The sequence below is a fragment of the Adelges cooleyi genome, unplaced genomic scaffold (genome assembly GCF_023614345.1).
Source record: "Adelges cooleyi isolate 19-005CV unplaced genomic scaffold, UGA_ACOO_1.1 ACOO_flye_CR_arks_rails_tigmint_CR_PRNA_2, whole genome shotgun sequence".
NCBI classification, from domain to species: Eukaryota; Metazoa; Arthropoda; class Insecta; order Hemiptera; family Adelgidae; genus Adelges; species Adelges cooleyi.
The window spans coordinates 12,019,071-12,034,809 of record NW_026095860.1 but is presented as its reverse complement, the minus strand read 5'-3'; the positions used below and the strand labels follow the sequence as shown (position 1 = coordinate 12,034,809).

Below are 15,739 nucleotides of genomic sequence, written 5' to 3'. Positions count from 1 at the left end.
AATATAATAACATCTTCAAATAACTAATTACTTGTAAAATTAGTTATATATATATATATATATATTCGATTTTATTTCAAGATATCCTCTTGAACAATGTGTGTATAATCCTTTTCAAGCCGCATTAAATCTGTTTGTTAAAGTTCAAACAACAATGCTTGTACTCAGAACCTCCCCGCAAGGTGCTCAATACTTTATTAATGTTATTAGCTTCGATGTAGTCAATTTCCAGGTTGCTACACACGAGTGAATCAACAGTCAACCACAAAATTATAAAAGCATTGTAATACAAATAGTTTATATTAAACTACTTACTACATACTTGTACTCCCGCAACTATATTGCTAAAACCTGAAATTATCTGGTTCTGAACATCGAAATGTAATATATGGATAAAAATTCGGATTTTAAAACAGTATAATGGTATATTCTTTGTATGATAGAGAGAAAAATACAATCATGGTGTTATTTTATAGTATATAAGACGGTAAGTTTGTTTTGTCATATATGTCTGTGATGCATATATATTCTGTAAGTAAATCAAACCATATGTCTCAATTTGGCCAAGAGGTTTTCTTTTAAAACATGTAATTTAGTCTTACCCATTATCTGTCTTTTAGATTTAAATGAAGTCTTCGACACTTTTGTGCCTTGACAAATATTTTAATTTTTTAAATTTTTTGTTAGCCTTTTTTCTGTTTAAACTAACTATACTTAAGAGAAGGATTTTTGAACATCTTGACTGGCGATAACGAGTTTTCATTAAATATTTTATTAGGTTTTGAATATGTATAATATGAAGTATGACTGGGGTCTGGGAAAAAAATAGTGTTGTAATGAACACAAATAAAAATTCTTGATATTATTTTTAACTATTATATTATGATTTTTAGTTTTTGGCCAATTTTAATATAAGATTAATTGTAATATTAATAAAGTATTTTTACATATACAATTTAAGTATTTAAATGTGCATATAATAATTCAGATCATAAATCAAAACCTTAATTTTGAACAACAGTTAAATTAGTCATAAAAATTAACATTAGGTCAATGTTAGTTTAATTCTGGTTGAAAAAAAAATCACATATACTACTTTAATTATTTATAATTCTAAAAAACCTTAATAGGTAAAAAGTTTAATATATGTAACTACATATACTTAAAGTTTTAAAGTTATTGATATCAATGAAAACAATTTCAGATTGTAGAAGATTCGTACAATGATTGTAGAAAATGGTCTGGCAAACCGGTAGATAGTACAATTACATTCGATGAGCTTTATTTGTATATGATGTTTGATCAAAAACCCAAAACAAATCTTAAAATCGTACGAGATTACGCGAAGAATAATCTAGATGCAAATGAAATTCTAGGTAACCGTTAATTATACTTTATTTATCATGTATAATATTTTAATATTTTTTTATCTTCGATGCGAACCTCTTGAAGCGGTCGGTTCTCATGCACATTTAAAACAAATTAAAAATATGTATCTCTTTAGCTTTTTCCCCTAAACGACACAAATTAATAATGTTTTGATGTTAACAATTATAACGACCGAAAACATAGTATAATATATTGTGCATAATAACATTATGTAATTCACCCTTTTTTGAAGGGGTTTCATATTAAAATAAAAAGGTTTACTAGAGTTTATTAAAAAAAATATATTGTACATATTAAAACCCTACTCGACAACTGAGGTGATCACTGCGCTTCATTATGCATCTATACATTTGCAAATTATTTATTTTTAAAATCATAATTGATAATAATGGATTTATTTTTGGTTTGTTTTAGATGATATTGATTTTGAAACATATGGGATACTTTTTAAAGACCTTTGCGACTTAATATGGAAATGTATTATGTAATGTACACATCTGCACTGCATTTAGAAAAGATTCAGCGAAACGCACGTTATTACGATCCTTAAAGGAATTCAAGGTGATTTATTTTTTTAGAGTGAGAGATACGATATCCTGTTCACACTATCTACTATTTAAGAAATTCCTAAACTCCAGGGTTTCATTTCATTCCTTGCTAAAACTGTCCCTATAGTATCAATTTATAAACAAGTTGATCAATTTAATGTAAGACACTCATTTTTTCGAAAAATAATTATAACTTTATAATTTTTCTTGGTGAAAACATTTTTGTCTATGTTATTGTTCAATATTATAAAATTACCCAATATTACCTTATCCTTAGAATACCTTTTTCCTTTTCCTGAGCGCTATCAACGTTTAAAAATAAAATAAGAACGCGTATTTAATTAATTTTATAAATTAAGAATAAATTAAAGAAAATGTTTAACTTTAAAAATATACAGTAATTATTATACAAAACTGGTTATCGACCGGTCGACATTTTCAGTGAATTATTCTACTTTGCTATATATAAAACATTTTGTTTTTTTGTTTTAGCTGTTATAGATTTAGATCTGTACAGTGAACTTTTTAAAAACCTTTGCCTCGCACTTCGTTATACTGTACCAACCTGCACTAAACTTAGGAAAATTGAAACGGCATCAAAAACACCAGCTATTATTTTAGCGCGGGACGAATAAGACGTTTAGCTTGTCAAGTATAAAGACTACAAGGATAATAAACAGAAAAGTTACTTTTTCATAATAACATGTTTATAAATGTCTAATAATGTTATGTAAATAAAAACCAGAATAATCCAAACCTAGCACAATCCAAACTAGCACAGTTTTAAGTATTGACCTTGCACAGTCCTAATCAAGCACATTTCAAACCAGCACTGTACTTGGTTTCGACTGTGCTGGCTTACACTGTACTGGTTTAGACTGTACTTAATTTAGATTTACACATTTTCTATGGGCTAATGTTCTTCCCCATTATTTTTCTTATTAGTTGTTTTACTGTGCTAGTTTCTTAATTTACACAGATACCCATAAAAATGTTTGATCGGATTAAATTACTTTCAGATTTAATAACTGTCTTTACCTTTATACATTATTCCATGTTTCATTGTTTTGATTTTAATTGTGCTATTTTTTACTGATCTAATTTACATTGGTCCTAACATTGGATTTTTTTTTTAGTATTGAAAAAAATAACAATACATTGTAATTTATAATTATAATATTATACAATAGAAGTACTTCAGTTTAGCGTTTAACTTTCAATGTATACAGATTAAATTAATCCCACTAAAATCGACCTAATACAAAAAAAAAATTGTAAGACCAATTTAATAACCTAACCTAACCGTACTCAATAAGAATAATGTATCCGTTTAGATATTTTTTCTATTATTATTATGACAATTGTGTATTAATTATTATTATATTAGCTAAAATATAGCTTGTTGTACTCGCGAGTTCATCTATACTTACAAGTAAAGTGTATACATAGGATGCGAATGTGCTATATACATGTAAATATTTATATATATAAACGATATTATTAAATCTATTAATTGATATTCTCTTTAAACATTAAAAAAAAATTGATAATTGTATTTACATATTTGGTAGTTCTATTTTGAATCTTACTATATATATATATATATATATATATATTGTGTAATTGAAATATGCAAATTGAAAAATATTCTATTGTGTTTGGTCGACACGGAATATAATTTCTGATATAATCTAATTGTAATAATTAGCTATTCATTTATTGATTAGTCTATGCTAATTTAAGCGAAGCCTGCGAATGATAATTTATTGATTCATTTGGTTTCTATACTGCAAAATACATAAAACATACTATTATTAAACGTTGTATGAAAAAGAATATTTGTCATGTATATAAATATGCAATATATATGTTCTGTTATATTGCAAAAACGTAAAATGTTATTTATTGTTGTGACCCCTTTTTCCCAAATAACATAGGATTTTCGAATTTGTATCGAATACATCGCACAAAGCGGATTTAATGTAATGACGTCCCAGAAAAGCTCAACGGTGAACCTCTCTTTGGGGCATTGTGAATAACCTTCTTTTTTTTTCAACTTTTATATTGAAAATATAAATATTCAGAGGGCACGCAAGTCGCAACCTTCGAAGTATGAGTCTTGAAGAACTGCTCGCTTGGCAAGGAACGTAAACCTACAACTTGTTTTTTTTAATAAGCTGCATTATTCGATAGTTACCTACAACCCTTCATATGCAATGTAGGTTTCATGAACGGATTTTACAGCTGTATACGGTATTGGTATGGATTGTAGTAGACATTAATTTGTTATTTAAAAATAATTGTAAGATATAGGAATGCCTTTCCAGAAAGCGGTACAAATCTGCGAATAGTCATTATTGTTTTACAGACGAATTTGTCATTAAACTTGTTTCTTTTTTTTAACAAGTTGTTTATGGCAGTTCTATGGGTTTTTTTCTGAAACGGTTCAAAACTACGTCGTTGTTACTATACTTGCTTTTATGTAAAATATATTTTTGATTCGTTTGAGCGAATGTTGTTTACGTTGACATGACTTCACTCGTTTACGCCAACGACAACAAATGCGAACGGAAAACAAACTTCTTCTGGGTACCTACTTAAGAAACATTTTCAAAAATAAGGAATAAAAAACATCCAACGTTGTTTGATGCGTACACAAAAGATGGTTGACTTTTGTTCGAACCGTTACCTAACGACTCAAATGTTCTTATAAAACTTGACGGGCTTAATGAGTTTCCAAGTTATGTTTTGCAAACAGCAGCTGTGGCCCGTGACAAAGTTTTGTGTTAATTGCTTACATTTTGTTTACAATTGTTTATACTTTGTACACATTTTTTATAATAAATAAGTGTGTATAGTGGCGTATTTTGGAGGGAGAGGTGTCTACGGTGCCTGAACACCACCCCTTGCTAAAAAAAAGCTGTATGTAATATTATTTTATTATTTTACTGATTAAAAAAACAAGTTTTATTTTACTTAATGTACAACCGTCTGTATGTGAATCTTAAAGCTAATTATTCGCCTTCAAACGAATATTTATCAACAATTCCCATTTTACTTATACACCAATCATGATGCAATTGCAATAGCAATAGTTACTACTTAAATATGATATACTTTATAATACTTCTTTTATGTTTTACCTGCTGAAGATTTAACTCTGCAACAACTGTGACTTACTAATACTATAATTGTTAATTCACGTTTTCATTTTATGCTATATTAACTTAATACCAACATACTTACACAGAACAGCATACACTGATTACATTGTAAAACTATTCATAGTAATTTTTTATTTTGTTACTTTATAGGAGAAAAATTGGGCTGTTTAAAAATAATATTAAAACGAATAAATATTGATGTATCTGGTTTGTTTATTAGTACCAACACATATTAGTTATAAGAAAATATATTACATCAAACTATAAATGAATATGTGTTGTGTAGGCTATGGCATTTTTGAAGTTTGAGAGCGATGAATTGAAATTAACAATTCTGAAACAAAATAAAAAAAATATCAATATTAGTTGGTTGTTAAAATATAAAATTATTATTATTTTTACTATTCAAAATAACAAATAAATATTTGAAAAACAAAATTAGTTTAAAATTTAATTTTTATCAACTTATATATTAATATTAACTTAGTATCCCACAGAGGCTAAGAGGCAATATGGCTTAAATAAATAAATTGTATTAAAATTTAAGTTTATGATTTTAAAGTATATTTAAAAAAGGATATTTAAAAAAAAAATTAATTCGTAATAAATGAAATATAAATTAATTAATAACATTTAATTGAAAAAAATTGTTGGCTATAAAAATGTATTTAGCTAATATGCATATTATTATTTTTTTATAGTATCAAACGTTTACAATGACGAATAATTGTGAAACTAATTAAATTAATTTAATGTTCTTTTTTAATAAGATGAATAATATAAGAAATATTGTATTATTTTCAAAATAATAAAGCAAGAAATGGTTATAGTAAATTAAAAAAAAAAATTTTAATTTAACACATCAACATATTTTTTTTAAATTTCAATAAATAATATTATATGAATTATTATTATTATTATTACATAAAACAATTCAATATTTTTAAAAATTCAATAAAACAAATTATAAAAATATTAACTAATACATAAAACAATTATTGTTAATTTTAAAAAATCTTCAATTAGTTTATCTAATGTATGTTCTACAAAATCAACAAAATAACATTCTGTTATTAATATTTTTATATTATGTTACGGATTAAATAAACAAAGCATTTTTTTTTAAAAAATGTTAAAATTTTGGGTCTAATAAATATTTAGACAACGCATGTTTTGTTAAATATAATATAAATTCATTGTTTTTCAATATTAAAACATACCATGATTTGGTTGGTGGAGGGAGCAGTCTTGGCCACGATTTTGATGGTTTTGGCAGAGTTAACTTGTCCTACGACAACGATGTTCATGGATACCTTTTCAGCGCCCATTTTTGGTTTTTTTGTTGTTTCTTAGAGAAGTGATAGACTGCAAAATTAGTAAAAAGAGTTAATAATCATATTGAGTATAAATAATTGCAATCACAATTTTATTACAGCGGTATACTCACCAAAGAATTATGATGCACAAAAATTGTGTTATGCTAGATCTAAAATTCTGTCTGCTATTTATACTCGTCGGAATGGGATAATAACGTTACACTAAGTGGCGTGGTAATACGGTGCTATGATTCTATGTCTGTGATAGGACGCCAAAACCAGACGATAAGTGGCCCCACTAATCAAAGACCAACGTAACGCAGAACGAAACGTTGTTATGAATTGAACATAGTAAAGTAAATAATAATTACTCAATAATAAAACAAATGTTACACATTTTAGGTACGAAAATTAAAGACCATTTGACGAAATGACGATTCTACACATACATTTTTACAACTCACAACCGATTATATGTTTGTATAGGCTTAAAAAGAACCCGCGTTAAACATAATTTATTTCCATGAAGTCTTATTGACATAAAGTTATGTCAATAAGTAAAAAATTGAATTTAAAAAAAAAATATTATTTTTGTTATATTTTCAAATTATGCATAGCTCTGATTAATTAGGATCAATTAATGTATTTTCGAATATATGGGATAAATTTAAATAATTATGTTTTAAAGTCTATTAATTATTGTTTGCTAACATAATGGTTAGTTTTATTGCCGTGTTTTCAATAATATCACAGGTGTAAATTTACTAAAAAAAATGTTTTGTATAAACATAATTTATAGTATTTCGTGTACAATAGGGTACGTAACTACTGAACTGCAACCAAATTGAAAATGCAAAACTTGTCTAAAACTATGTTTATATCAATAGCATTAAGTGCACGTGTATGGTATATATAATTATATATTTTACATCTGCAATTATACAATCAGTGAAATTATTATACGGTTGTACATGCATAGTGTGTTAATACAATTTTTAAGCAAACTCATATCTGTTAAACAGTTTACGGCTTCTCCATTTGGTTAGAAAGTGGCACTTGATAAATATGTCATATTTCTAAAAAAGATGTGTACAAAAAATCGTGTAATATTTAAAGATGTACCGTATAATATTTGGTTTTTAATTTACAACATAATATGAGTTTTTAAAATTGTTTACTAACAATATTGTTGGTTTTATGATCTATTTGGTAGCTAATATAAAATACACAGAACCTATGATTTCGTGTTGGCACGTTTTGATTTATAATAGACTAAACCACAACTTTATACTTAATATTTTTTGTTCCAAAGCGAGTTGCCAAAATCAAATCAGATTTATAGTGACGTAATTTCAAAATATTACATATTTAATTACTACACGAATTGAATGATTTTAACTGATTTATTGTTTACAGTTACAATATTATTGTTAATCAAATAAATATCTATTAAAAAAATGTTGGTCATATTTCCAATTCTGTAGTTGTGCTGCGACACACAATCCAATACCAACTATATTATTATTTTTCTACTTTATTCCTACCATTGTTTATAAAACGTCAGCCTGTTTTTCACTTACTGAAACCCTCGTTATAACTGAGATCGGTCGTTAAAGTAGTATTCGAAATCATAGTAAAAGTAAAACCATCGCAGCTGTCGACAAAGGTTTTATGTTTTTGGACTCAAGAAAACAAAAGCTAATGCAGAATGCAGATAAACAATTTATATTATTACTATTATTATTACAATGGCGCGTAGCAATATTAAATTTAAGTAAAACGTCTCAGATATTGAGTATTAACGATAAAATGTAGAATCCTCAATCCTATGACAATTTTTATATTAAATATTAGTCGCACCGATATCCCTTATATTCATTATACTTATTTGTTTTACAGCTTTGTGTTTCCTGTGAAGCGTTTATAACCACAAACAAAGAAGTACAAATAGTGTAGTTAAAACTTCCTTCGATTTATCATTATACAAACAAAAATATTCTGAGTATATAAAATATTGTTATTGCTTTAATTAGAAAATAATAACTTTGCTCGCACAAATTATAGAAATAAACCGAGGTAATTATTTTGATTTTACTATCGAGTTGACAAGATCGTACTATTTTTATGTCTTGAAAATGTGCAATGTAAATAAACAAATTTATTTGATGATTTATTCGGGAAAACATTTTTTTCGAAGTTCGTATAAATGCTAATTTAGTAAATAATTTGTAAATATTTAGATATCGTAATAATTATTCTTTGATTAGTGGGGCCACTTTTCGTCTGGTTTTGGCGTCCTATCACAGACATAGAATCATAGCACCGTATTACCACGCCACTTAGTGTAACGTTATTATCCCATTCCGACGAGTATAAATAGCAGACAGAATTTTAGATCTAGCATAACACAATTTTTGTGCATCATAATTCTTTGGTGAGTATACCGCTGTAATAAAATTGTGATTGCAATTATTTATACTCAATATGATTATTAACTCTTTTTACTAATTTTGCAGTCTATCACTTCTCTAAGAAACAACAAAAAAACCAAAAATGGGCGCTGAAAAGGTATCCATGAACATCGTTGTCGTAGGACAAGTTAACTCTGCCAAAACCATCAAAATCGTGGCCAAGACTGCTCCCTCCACCAACCAAATCATGGTATGTTTTAATATTGAAAAACAATGAATTTATATTATATTTAACAAAACATGCGTTGTCTAAATATTTATTAGACCCAAAATTTTAACATTTTTTAAAAAAAAATGCTTTGTTTATTTAATCCGTAACATAATATAAAAATATTAATAACAGAATGTTATTTTGTTGATTTTGTAGAACATACATTAGATAAACTAATTGAAGATTTTTTAAAATTAACAATAATTGTTTTATGTATTAGTTAATATTTTTATAATTTGTTTTATTGAATTTTTAAAAATATTGAATTGTTTTATGTAATAATAATAATAATAATTCATATAATATTATTTATTGAAATTTAAAAAAAATATGTTGATGTGTTAAATTAAAATTTTTTTTTTTAATTTACTATAACCATTTCTTGCTTTATTATTTTGAAAATAATACAATATTTCTTATATTATTCATCTTATTAAAAAAGAACATTAAATTAATTTAATTAGTTTCACAATTATTCGTCATTGTAAACGTTTGATACTATAAAAAAATAATAATATGCATATTAGCTAAATACATTTTTATAGCCAACAATTTTTTTCAATTAAATGTTATTAATTAATTTATATTTCATTTATTACGAATTAATTTTTTTTTTAAATATCCTTTTTTAAATATACTTTAAAATCATAAACTTAAATTTTAATACAATTTATTTATTTAAGCCATATTGCCTCTTAGCCTCTGTGGGATACTAAGTTAATATTAATATATAAGTTGATAAAAATTAAATTTTAAACTAATTTTGTTTTTCAAATATTTATTTGTTATTTTGAATAGTAAAAATAATAATAATTTTATATTTTAACAACCAACTAATATTGATATTTTTTTTATTTTGTTTCAGAATTGTTAATTTCAATTCATCGCTCTCAAACTTCAAAAATGCCATAGCCTACACAACACATATTCATTTATAGTTTGATGTAATATATTTTCTTATAACTAATATGTGTTGGTACTAATAAACAAACCAGATACATCAATATTTATTCGTTTTAATATTATTTTTAAACAGCCCAATTTTTCTCCTATAAAGTAACAAAATAAAAAATTACTATGAATAGTTTTACAATGTAATCAGTGTATGCTGTTCTGTGTAAGTATGTTGGTATTAAGTTAATATAGCATAAAATGAAAACGTGAATTAACAATTATAGTATTAGTAAGTCACAGTTGTTGCAGAGTTAAATCTTCAGCAGGTAAAACATAAAAGAAGTATTATAAAGTATATCATATTTAAGTAGTAACTATTGCTATTGCAATTGCATCATGATTGGTGTATAAGTAAAATGGGAATTGTTGATAAATATTCGTTTGAAGGCGAATAATTAGCTTTAAGATTCACATACAGACGGTTGTACATTAAGTACAATAAAAACACATGTTTTACACGGTTAATACTTAATAGTTTGAAATTAAAACAGCTGAAGATTAATAAATGACTCTGAATAACAGAACAATTATTAAGAATCATTTAAACTGTAATTTTTTTATTTTCATTTGTATTTAAATAGGTAACAAAAAACAATTATAATTATACGTTTGTTATATAACTTGATATTACATTTTACATTGAAATTTAATTTACAAAAAAAAAAAAAGCAATAGTAATTCTCCTACTAATATAATTGTTATGCAGTTGTAATTTTCTAAAAAACTTAATTTTGTTTTATTTTAAGTAAAATATTGTGAAAAAAATTGAACTTAAAATTTTGTCACCGCCGCTAAACAAAATGCATATTGTTATACCTAACTTAGGTTGTTAATAATGATTTCCAATTATAATTATAATAAATTGTAAAAGAAAGGCCACATAATTTTGAATAAAAAAAACAAACATTATTCTAGACAAATACTTGTTTGCGAAATAATTTGCACATTTTTAGGTATCAAAATAATTATATACATAGGTATATAAATTAGGTAATATCGAATGTTTACTTATGAATAGTATGACTGTATATACATACTACATATTTGTTTTGTATTTTCTACTTTATTGGTTTCGTGTATTACAATAATTACAGATTACAGATACCTAACAATATTATTATGTAAAAGCGGTCCCAAAAGAGGAATAATTCAATATTATGGATTAGGTTAAGGATATAAATCTTTTATTTTTTTCTTTATAAATCAAAAGGTCAAAACAAAATGCGGTTAAAGGCATAACGTATTTATATATTATAAAGATACAAAGTCATGTAGCCACAATTTCAGAAATACATTTTCATTATTACCATAACCCACGCGAGCCATTGAGGACTTCTACAAAAAGCAAACATCAAACAAGTGGAAGAGTCAATACTGTAAGAATATAATATAATATATTATACTATGAAAGTTATCGTACCATTTTCACGCTGATCCCAAAAATATATTTCCCCAAATTTAAAGAAGAAATTTTACTTCTTACGGCCTTATAAAGTAGGTACATACGTTTCGGGTACGATTTCTGATCTACCTATATAAACTTGCTACATGAAAAATCGGTCAAGCGGTTAAATAAATAATAGTGGGTCTATACATAAAAAAAATGAATAAATAAAAACGTCAGACTAAATTTAAATCAATAGACATAATTTAAATTTTTACAAAAATCTATTTAAAAACCGATTCGGCTACCTTTATTATAATGTTCATAACAAGATCATAGCTGTATACTTTTTTTTTATACACGGCGTCCAGCTGAGTGGATCATAATGCTATTGTGTTCAATGCTGTGTAGCGCGGTTGGCTACACTGAACGTTATCATTCAGATTTTGTGTTATCACATACAATGCTCCGACGACTTGAATGAGTTAGCAATTTATCTGAGTACCTATATTATGTTAAAAATCATCTATAAATTATAATATTGTTCTTACAAGTTACAGCTGCTATTAAGTTTATTTTGTTTTACATAAAGTTTGTGGAAACTTCAACAAAATGGTTCTCGAGAGTACCATGATATGGTAAGAATAAATTATATTTTGTATAATTATTATTTAGTGATAATGTTAGAATAGCTGTTCAATAAAGTTGGTGTGTCATAGTTTTGGTCCTGTAAAATGGCTATTTAAACATAAGTTTCACATCATCAGTATTATTGTATTTTTAATAATTGGGTGTCAAATTTTTTTTTTTTCTATCATTTTAAATATATATAATACGTATGGATTTACAATAAAACAAGTTAAAACTACTGTAAAATTTTTAATGACTCTGATCTTCTCAGACCATATAATATTATTTATATACAAATAATAGTCAACTCATCAATAACATATAATAGATATCACTTTTATCACAATGTTTTTAAAGCTCTTGTGATGCATTGACAGTCGACTCTTTTTGAGTGCACATCAAATATATTTAAACTCAATTTTAGTGTAATTTTATTAGTTATGACTAGTATACTTGCATAAAATAATAAAACTAATTCATTTTTTTACAGTGTTGACAATAGTGATTACATGCGCAATGGTGATTTCGTACCAACACGTCTTCAAGCACAGCAAGATGCTGTGAACTTGGTATGTCTTTCTAAGACACGTGCAAATCCTGAAAACAATGTCGGACTTTTGACTTTAGCGAAGTATGACACTTTATTAATGAAGAAATTCACTAAATAAATAATCAAATGTAATTTATTTAAAATTTTAGCGTACGTGTATTAGCTACTTTAACAGCCGATGTCGGTCGCATACTGTCTAAGTTGCATCAGGTCCAACCTAATGGTGATATAAATTTCTCGACTGGCATCAGAATCGCACATGTATTACAAAATATTATTATCTATAATTATTTTTTGTTATACTATATTATATTATTATTTATGGTTAAAATTGTTTTCGTTTTTATAGTTAGCGTTGAAGCATCGCCAAGGTAAAAACCATAAGATGCGTATTATTGCATTCATTGGTAGTCCTGTTGGGTTAGATGAAAAAGAAATGATAAAATTAGCAAAAAGGCTTAAAAAAGAAAAAGTTATGGTTGACGTTGTCTCATTTGGCGAAGAAGTAAAAAATAACTAAAACAATTCAATTACAATGTTGTTTTAGGACTTGCTAAAACTACGCTTTGTTTATTTAGGCTGAAAATTCTGACGTTTTGACGGCATTTGTCAACACTCTGAATGGCAAAGATGGCGGAGGTAGTCATCTCATTGCTGTCCCTCCTGGATCGCACTTTTCTGAAGCGTTGGTGTCGTCTCCAGTTATTCAAGGAGAAGACGGTGCTGGCGGAGCTGGACTTGGCGGATCAGGTTACGAGTTTGGAGTTGATCCTAATGAAGATCCCGAGTTGGCTTTGGTAATTGATCAAATGCATAGGTCATATGATGTAATATATAAATTATGTACTGTTCTATAGGCTTTGCGTGTTTCAATGGAAGAACAAAGAGCCAGACAGGAACAAGAGGCTCGTCGAGGTCAAACTTCATCTGGGGGGGAAGTTTCGGCGGCTCGTCCAGCTACAATTACCGAAAGTAAGAATACAATATGTAGTCATTATTTTTTTAGGTAAATTATATTTCGTAAGATTATTATGAATATGTATAATTAAAGAATACACAATTTTACAATAAGTAAACAATGTACAGAACAATAATATAAAATTGAAAACTAGAAAATGGACAACTTAAAAATATAATTTTTTATTTTGGACAACATTTATTTATAAAAACTCACTCGGTTATGTTAAACGCTTAACTTTGATGATAAATTGCTTATATTTAACTGATAAATAGATAGTTTACTATATATATATATTTAAATACGCAAATAATTTACATTATATTTACTCAAATAACTTACAACACTGCTTTAACTGAAGTCTTAATACGTTTTCTGTCAAATATTATTATTTTTATAAACGTTTTTTATATTGTATAAATTCTACTGCATAATTGTATTCAGTATTTTTCTAAGCCAATATTGCTTGCATTAATTAACAATTTAAACTACAAATTAAAAAAAAAATTAAAAACAAAAGCTAGTCTTACTGAAATAGCATTATATTAGTAAAAATCCATTACTTAATGTCAGGTGAAATATTTGTTTGAAAAAAAATAAACTATATCTGATAAACTAAAATTGGCAATATCACCAAAATGTTGATATCGGCTCATTCCGATCGTCAATTTAAGTTGGGGCGTTTAATGACAATCGAACATTTGCTACAAGAAGTATTTTATGTCGACTGTTATGTGTATTTTTTAAAAAAGTCCCAGACATTTTTTTTTGTACTTACGTAGTTGAGCTGAACATCATAGTATATGTTGTTATGAACTTAAGTTTTATACACTACCATCCAAATCATTTATAGAGAAATTATTTTTTTAACAGACATTAATGTAACGTGAGCAAAACTGTTAACTCTTTTCTCGGCTAACTAGAAAATCTCAAACTTAATATCACTCCGAGCCGTTATAATTAATTGTGTGCAAACACTACATCATACTTCATAAAAAATCTTAGGCTCTTTGCGAAATGTGGAAACTTTTTTGTTGAATTTACAATTTCCAACGCTATAATAATAACCTTTTGAATAAATAAAATAAAATGTACAAGAAAATTTTTTTTACCAACTTATTTGATTAGATCACTTAATATAAATTTTTTTTTAATTTGTGATTATGTTTCAGCTCCAACTGAAGAGGCGTTGTTGGAACGTGCTTTAGCAATGTCCATGGAAACTGGCGAAGACGAACCAATGGTCGTGCAAGAAGGACCAGCTGCAGCTGTCGGCGCCGCTGCCAGTGTCCCAGCAAGTGCTCATGTCGACTTTAACAATATGACAGAAGAAGAACAGATTGCCTTGGCAATGCAAATGTCCATGCAAGAATCGGCTACCGAAGATAAAGCATCGTCCAGTGCCGCTGCCAAACCCAAAGAGGAAGCGATGGAAGTCGAAGAAGATTACACAGAAGTAATGAACGATCCTGATTTCATACAAAGTGTATTGGAAAATCTCCCCGGTGTCGACCCGCAGAGCGACGCCGTACGTCAAGCTGTCGGACTTGTTAGCAAGGACGCGAAGGATAAAGATCAGAAAACCGATAAGGATAAGAGTTCTAAAAAATAAATTATACATTTTATTCTTATATTAAACAACATATTTTTCTTTTATAATTATATCTTTTTTTTTTAATTACTATTCAACTGAATAACTAGCCTAAAATTACGATTGTATTTCAATTAATACTCTAAATGACTTTCTCGATTTGAATTTCAACCATCGTAAGTGAATAAAAATAAAAATAAATGAGAAACCATGTTTTATTATATATATTTATATTTAATAATTGTTGAACACTGTTTTTCATGTGTTTACACCTGTAAATTATGAGTTTAAAATTAAAATTGATTATAATATAATAATGAAAAATAGTATAAAAATACTTGGATAAATTAACTATTTTTGTCTTGATAAGATATAATGTTGCTAATAAACACTGTAGTAATACACAATATAATAGAGTTTGTAGAAAAAGATTTTTTGAAGAACAATATCTTGTAATAATATGTGCTAAAATTTGGCTTACTTCACATTTTTAAACAAATAATATATTCAAATATCAACAATTCTTTTTTATCTAGATTTTTAAAGTATGTCAATATTAAAAGTAAAATATTA

General features: G+C 26.6%; 1 protein-coding gene and 2 long non-coding RNA genes across 3 annotated transcripts; 2 read left to right on the top strand and 1 right to left on the bottom strand.

Moving 5' to 3' along the window:
- Positions 1 to 5,294: 5,294 nt before the first annotated feature.
- On the bottom strand, positions 5,295 to 6,680 carry LOC126833626 (uncharacterized). Its single transcript, XR_007684987.1, has 3 exons — positions 6,549 to 6,680; positions 6,322 to 6,466; positions 5,295 to 5,435 (listed from the first exon to the last, which is right to left on the bottom strand). It is a non-coding gene; the product is annotated as an uncharacterized LOC126833626 (long non-coding RNA).
- A 2,039-nt stretch (positions 6,681 to 8,719) lies between these two features.
- Positions 8,720 to 10,105, top strand: LOC126833613 (uncharacterized). The gene is made up of 3 exons (XR_007684981.1): positions 8,720 to 8,851; positions 8,934 to 9,078; positions 9,965 to 10,105. It is a non-coding gene; the product is annotated as an uncharacterized LOC126833613 (long non-coding RNA).
- Positions 10,106 to 11,910: 1,805 nt separating this feature from the next.
- Positions 11,911 to 15,389, top strand: LOC126833323 (26S proteasome non-ATPase regulatory subunit 4). The gene is made up of 7 exons (XM_050564586.1): positions 11,911 to 12,075; positions 12,558 to 12,698; positions 12,767 to 12,878; positions 12,967 to 13,122; positions 13,196 to 13,414; positions 13,475 to 13,589; positions 14,748 to 15,389. The coding sequence occupies exons 1-7, from the start codon at positions 12,050 to 12,052 to the stop codon at positions 15,185 to 15,187; spliced, it is 1,209 nt and encodes a 402-aa protein (XP_050420543.1). The 5' UTR covers positions 11,911 to 12,049; the 3' UTR covers positions 15,188 to 15,389.
- The last annotated feature ends 350 nt before the right edge of the window (positions 15,390 to 15,739 follow it).

Bases quoted from the DNA above. Each gene is read 5' to 3' on its own strand.
- LOC126833323 (XM_050564586.1), top strand. From the start codon at position 12,050: ATGGTTCTCGAGAGTACCATGATATG. The intron at 12,076-12,557 runs GTAAGAATAAAT...ATTTTTTTACAG, and splicing joins CTCGAGAGTACCATGATATG to TGTTGACAATAGTGATTACA. The intron at 12,879-12,966 runs GTATTACAAAAT...TCGTTTTTATAG, and splicing joins CTGGCATCAGAATCGCACAT to TTAGCGTTGAAGCATCGCCA.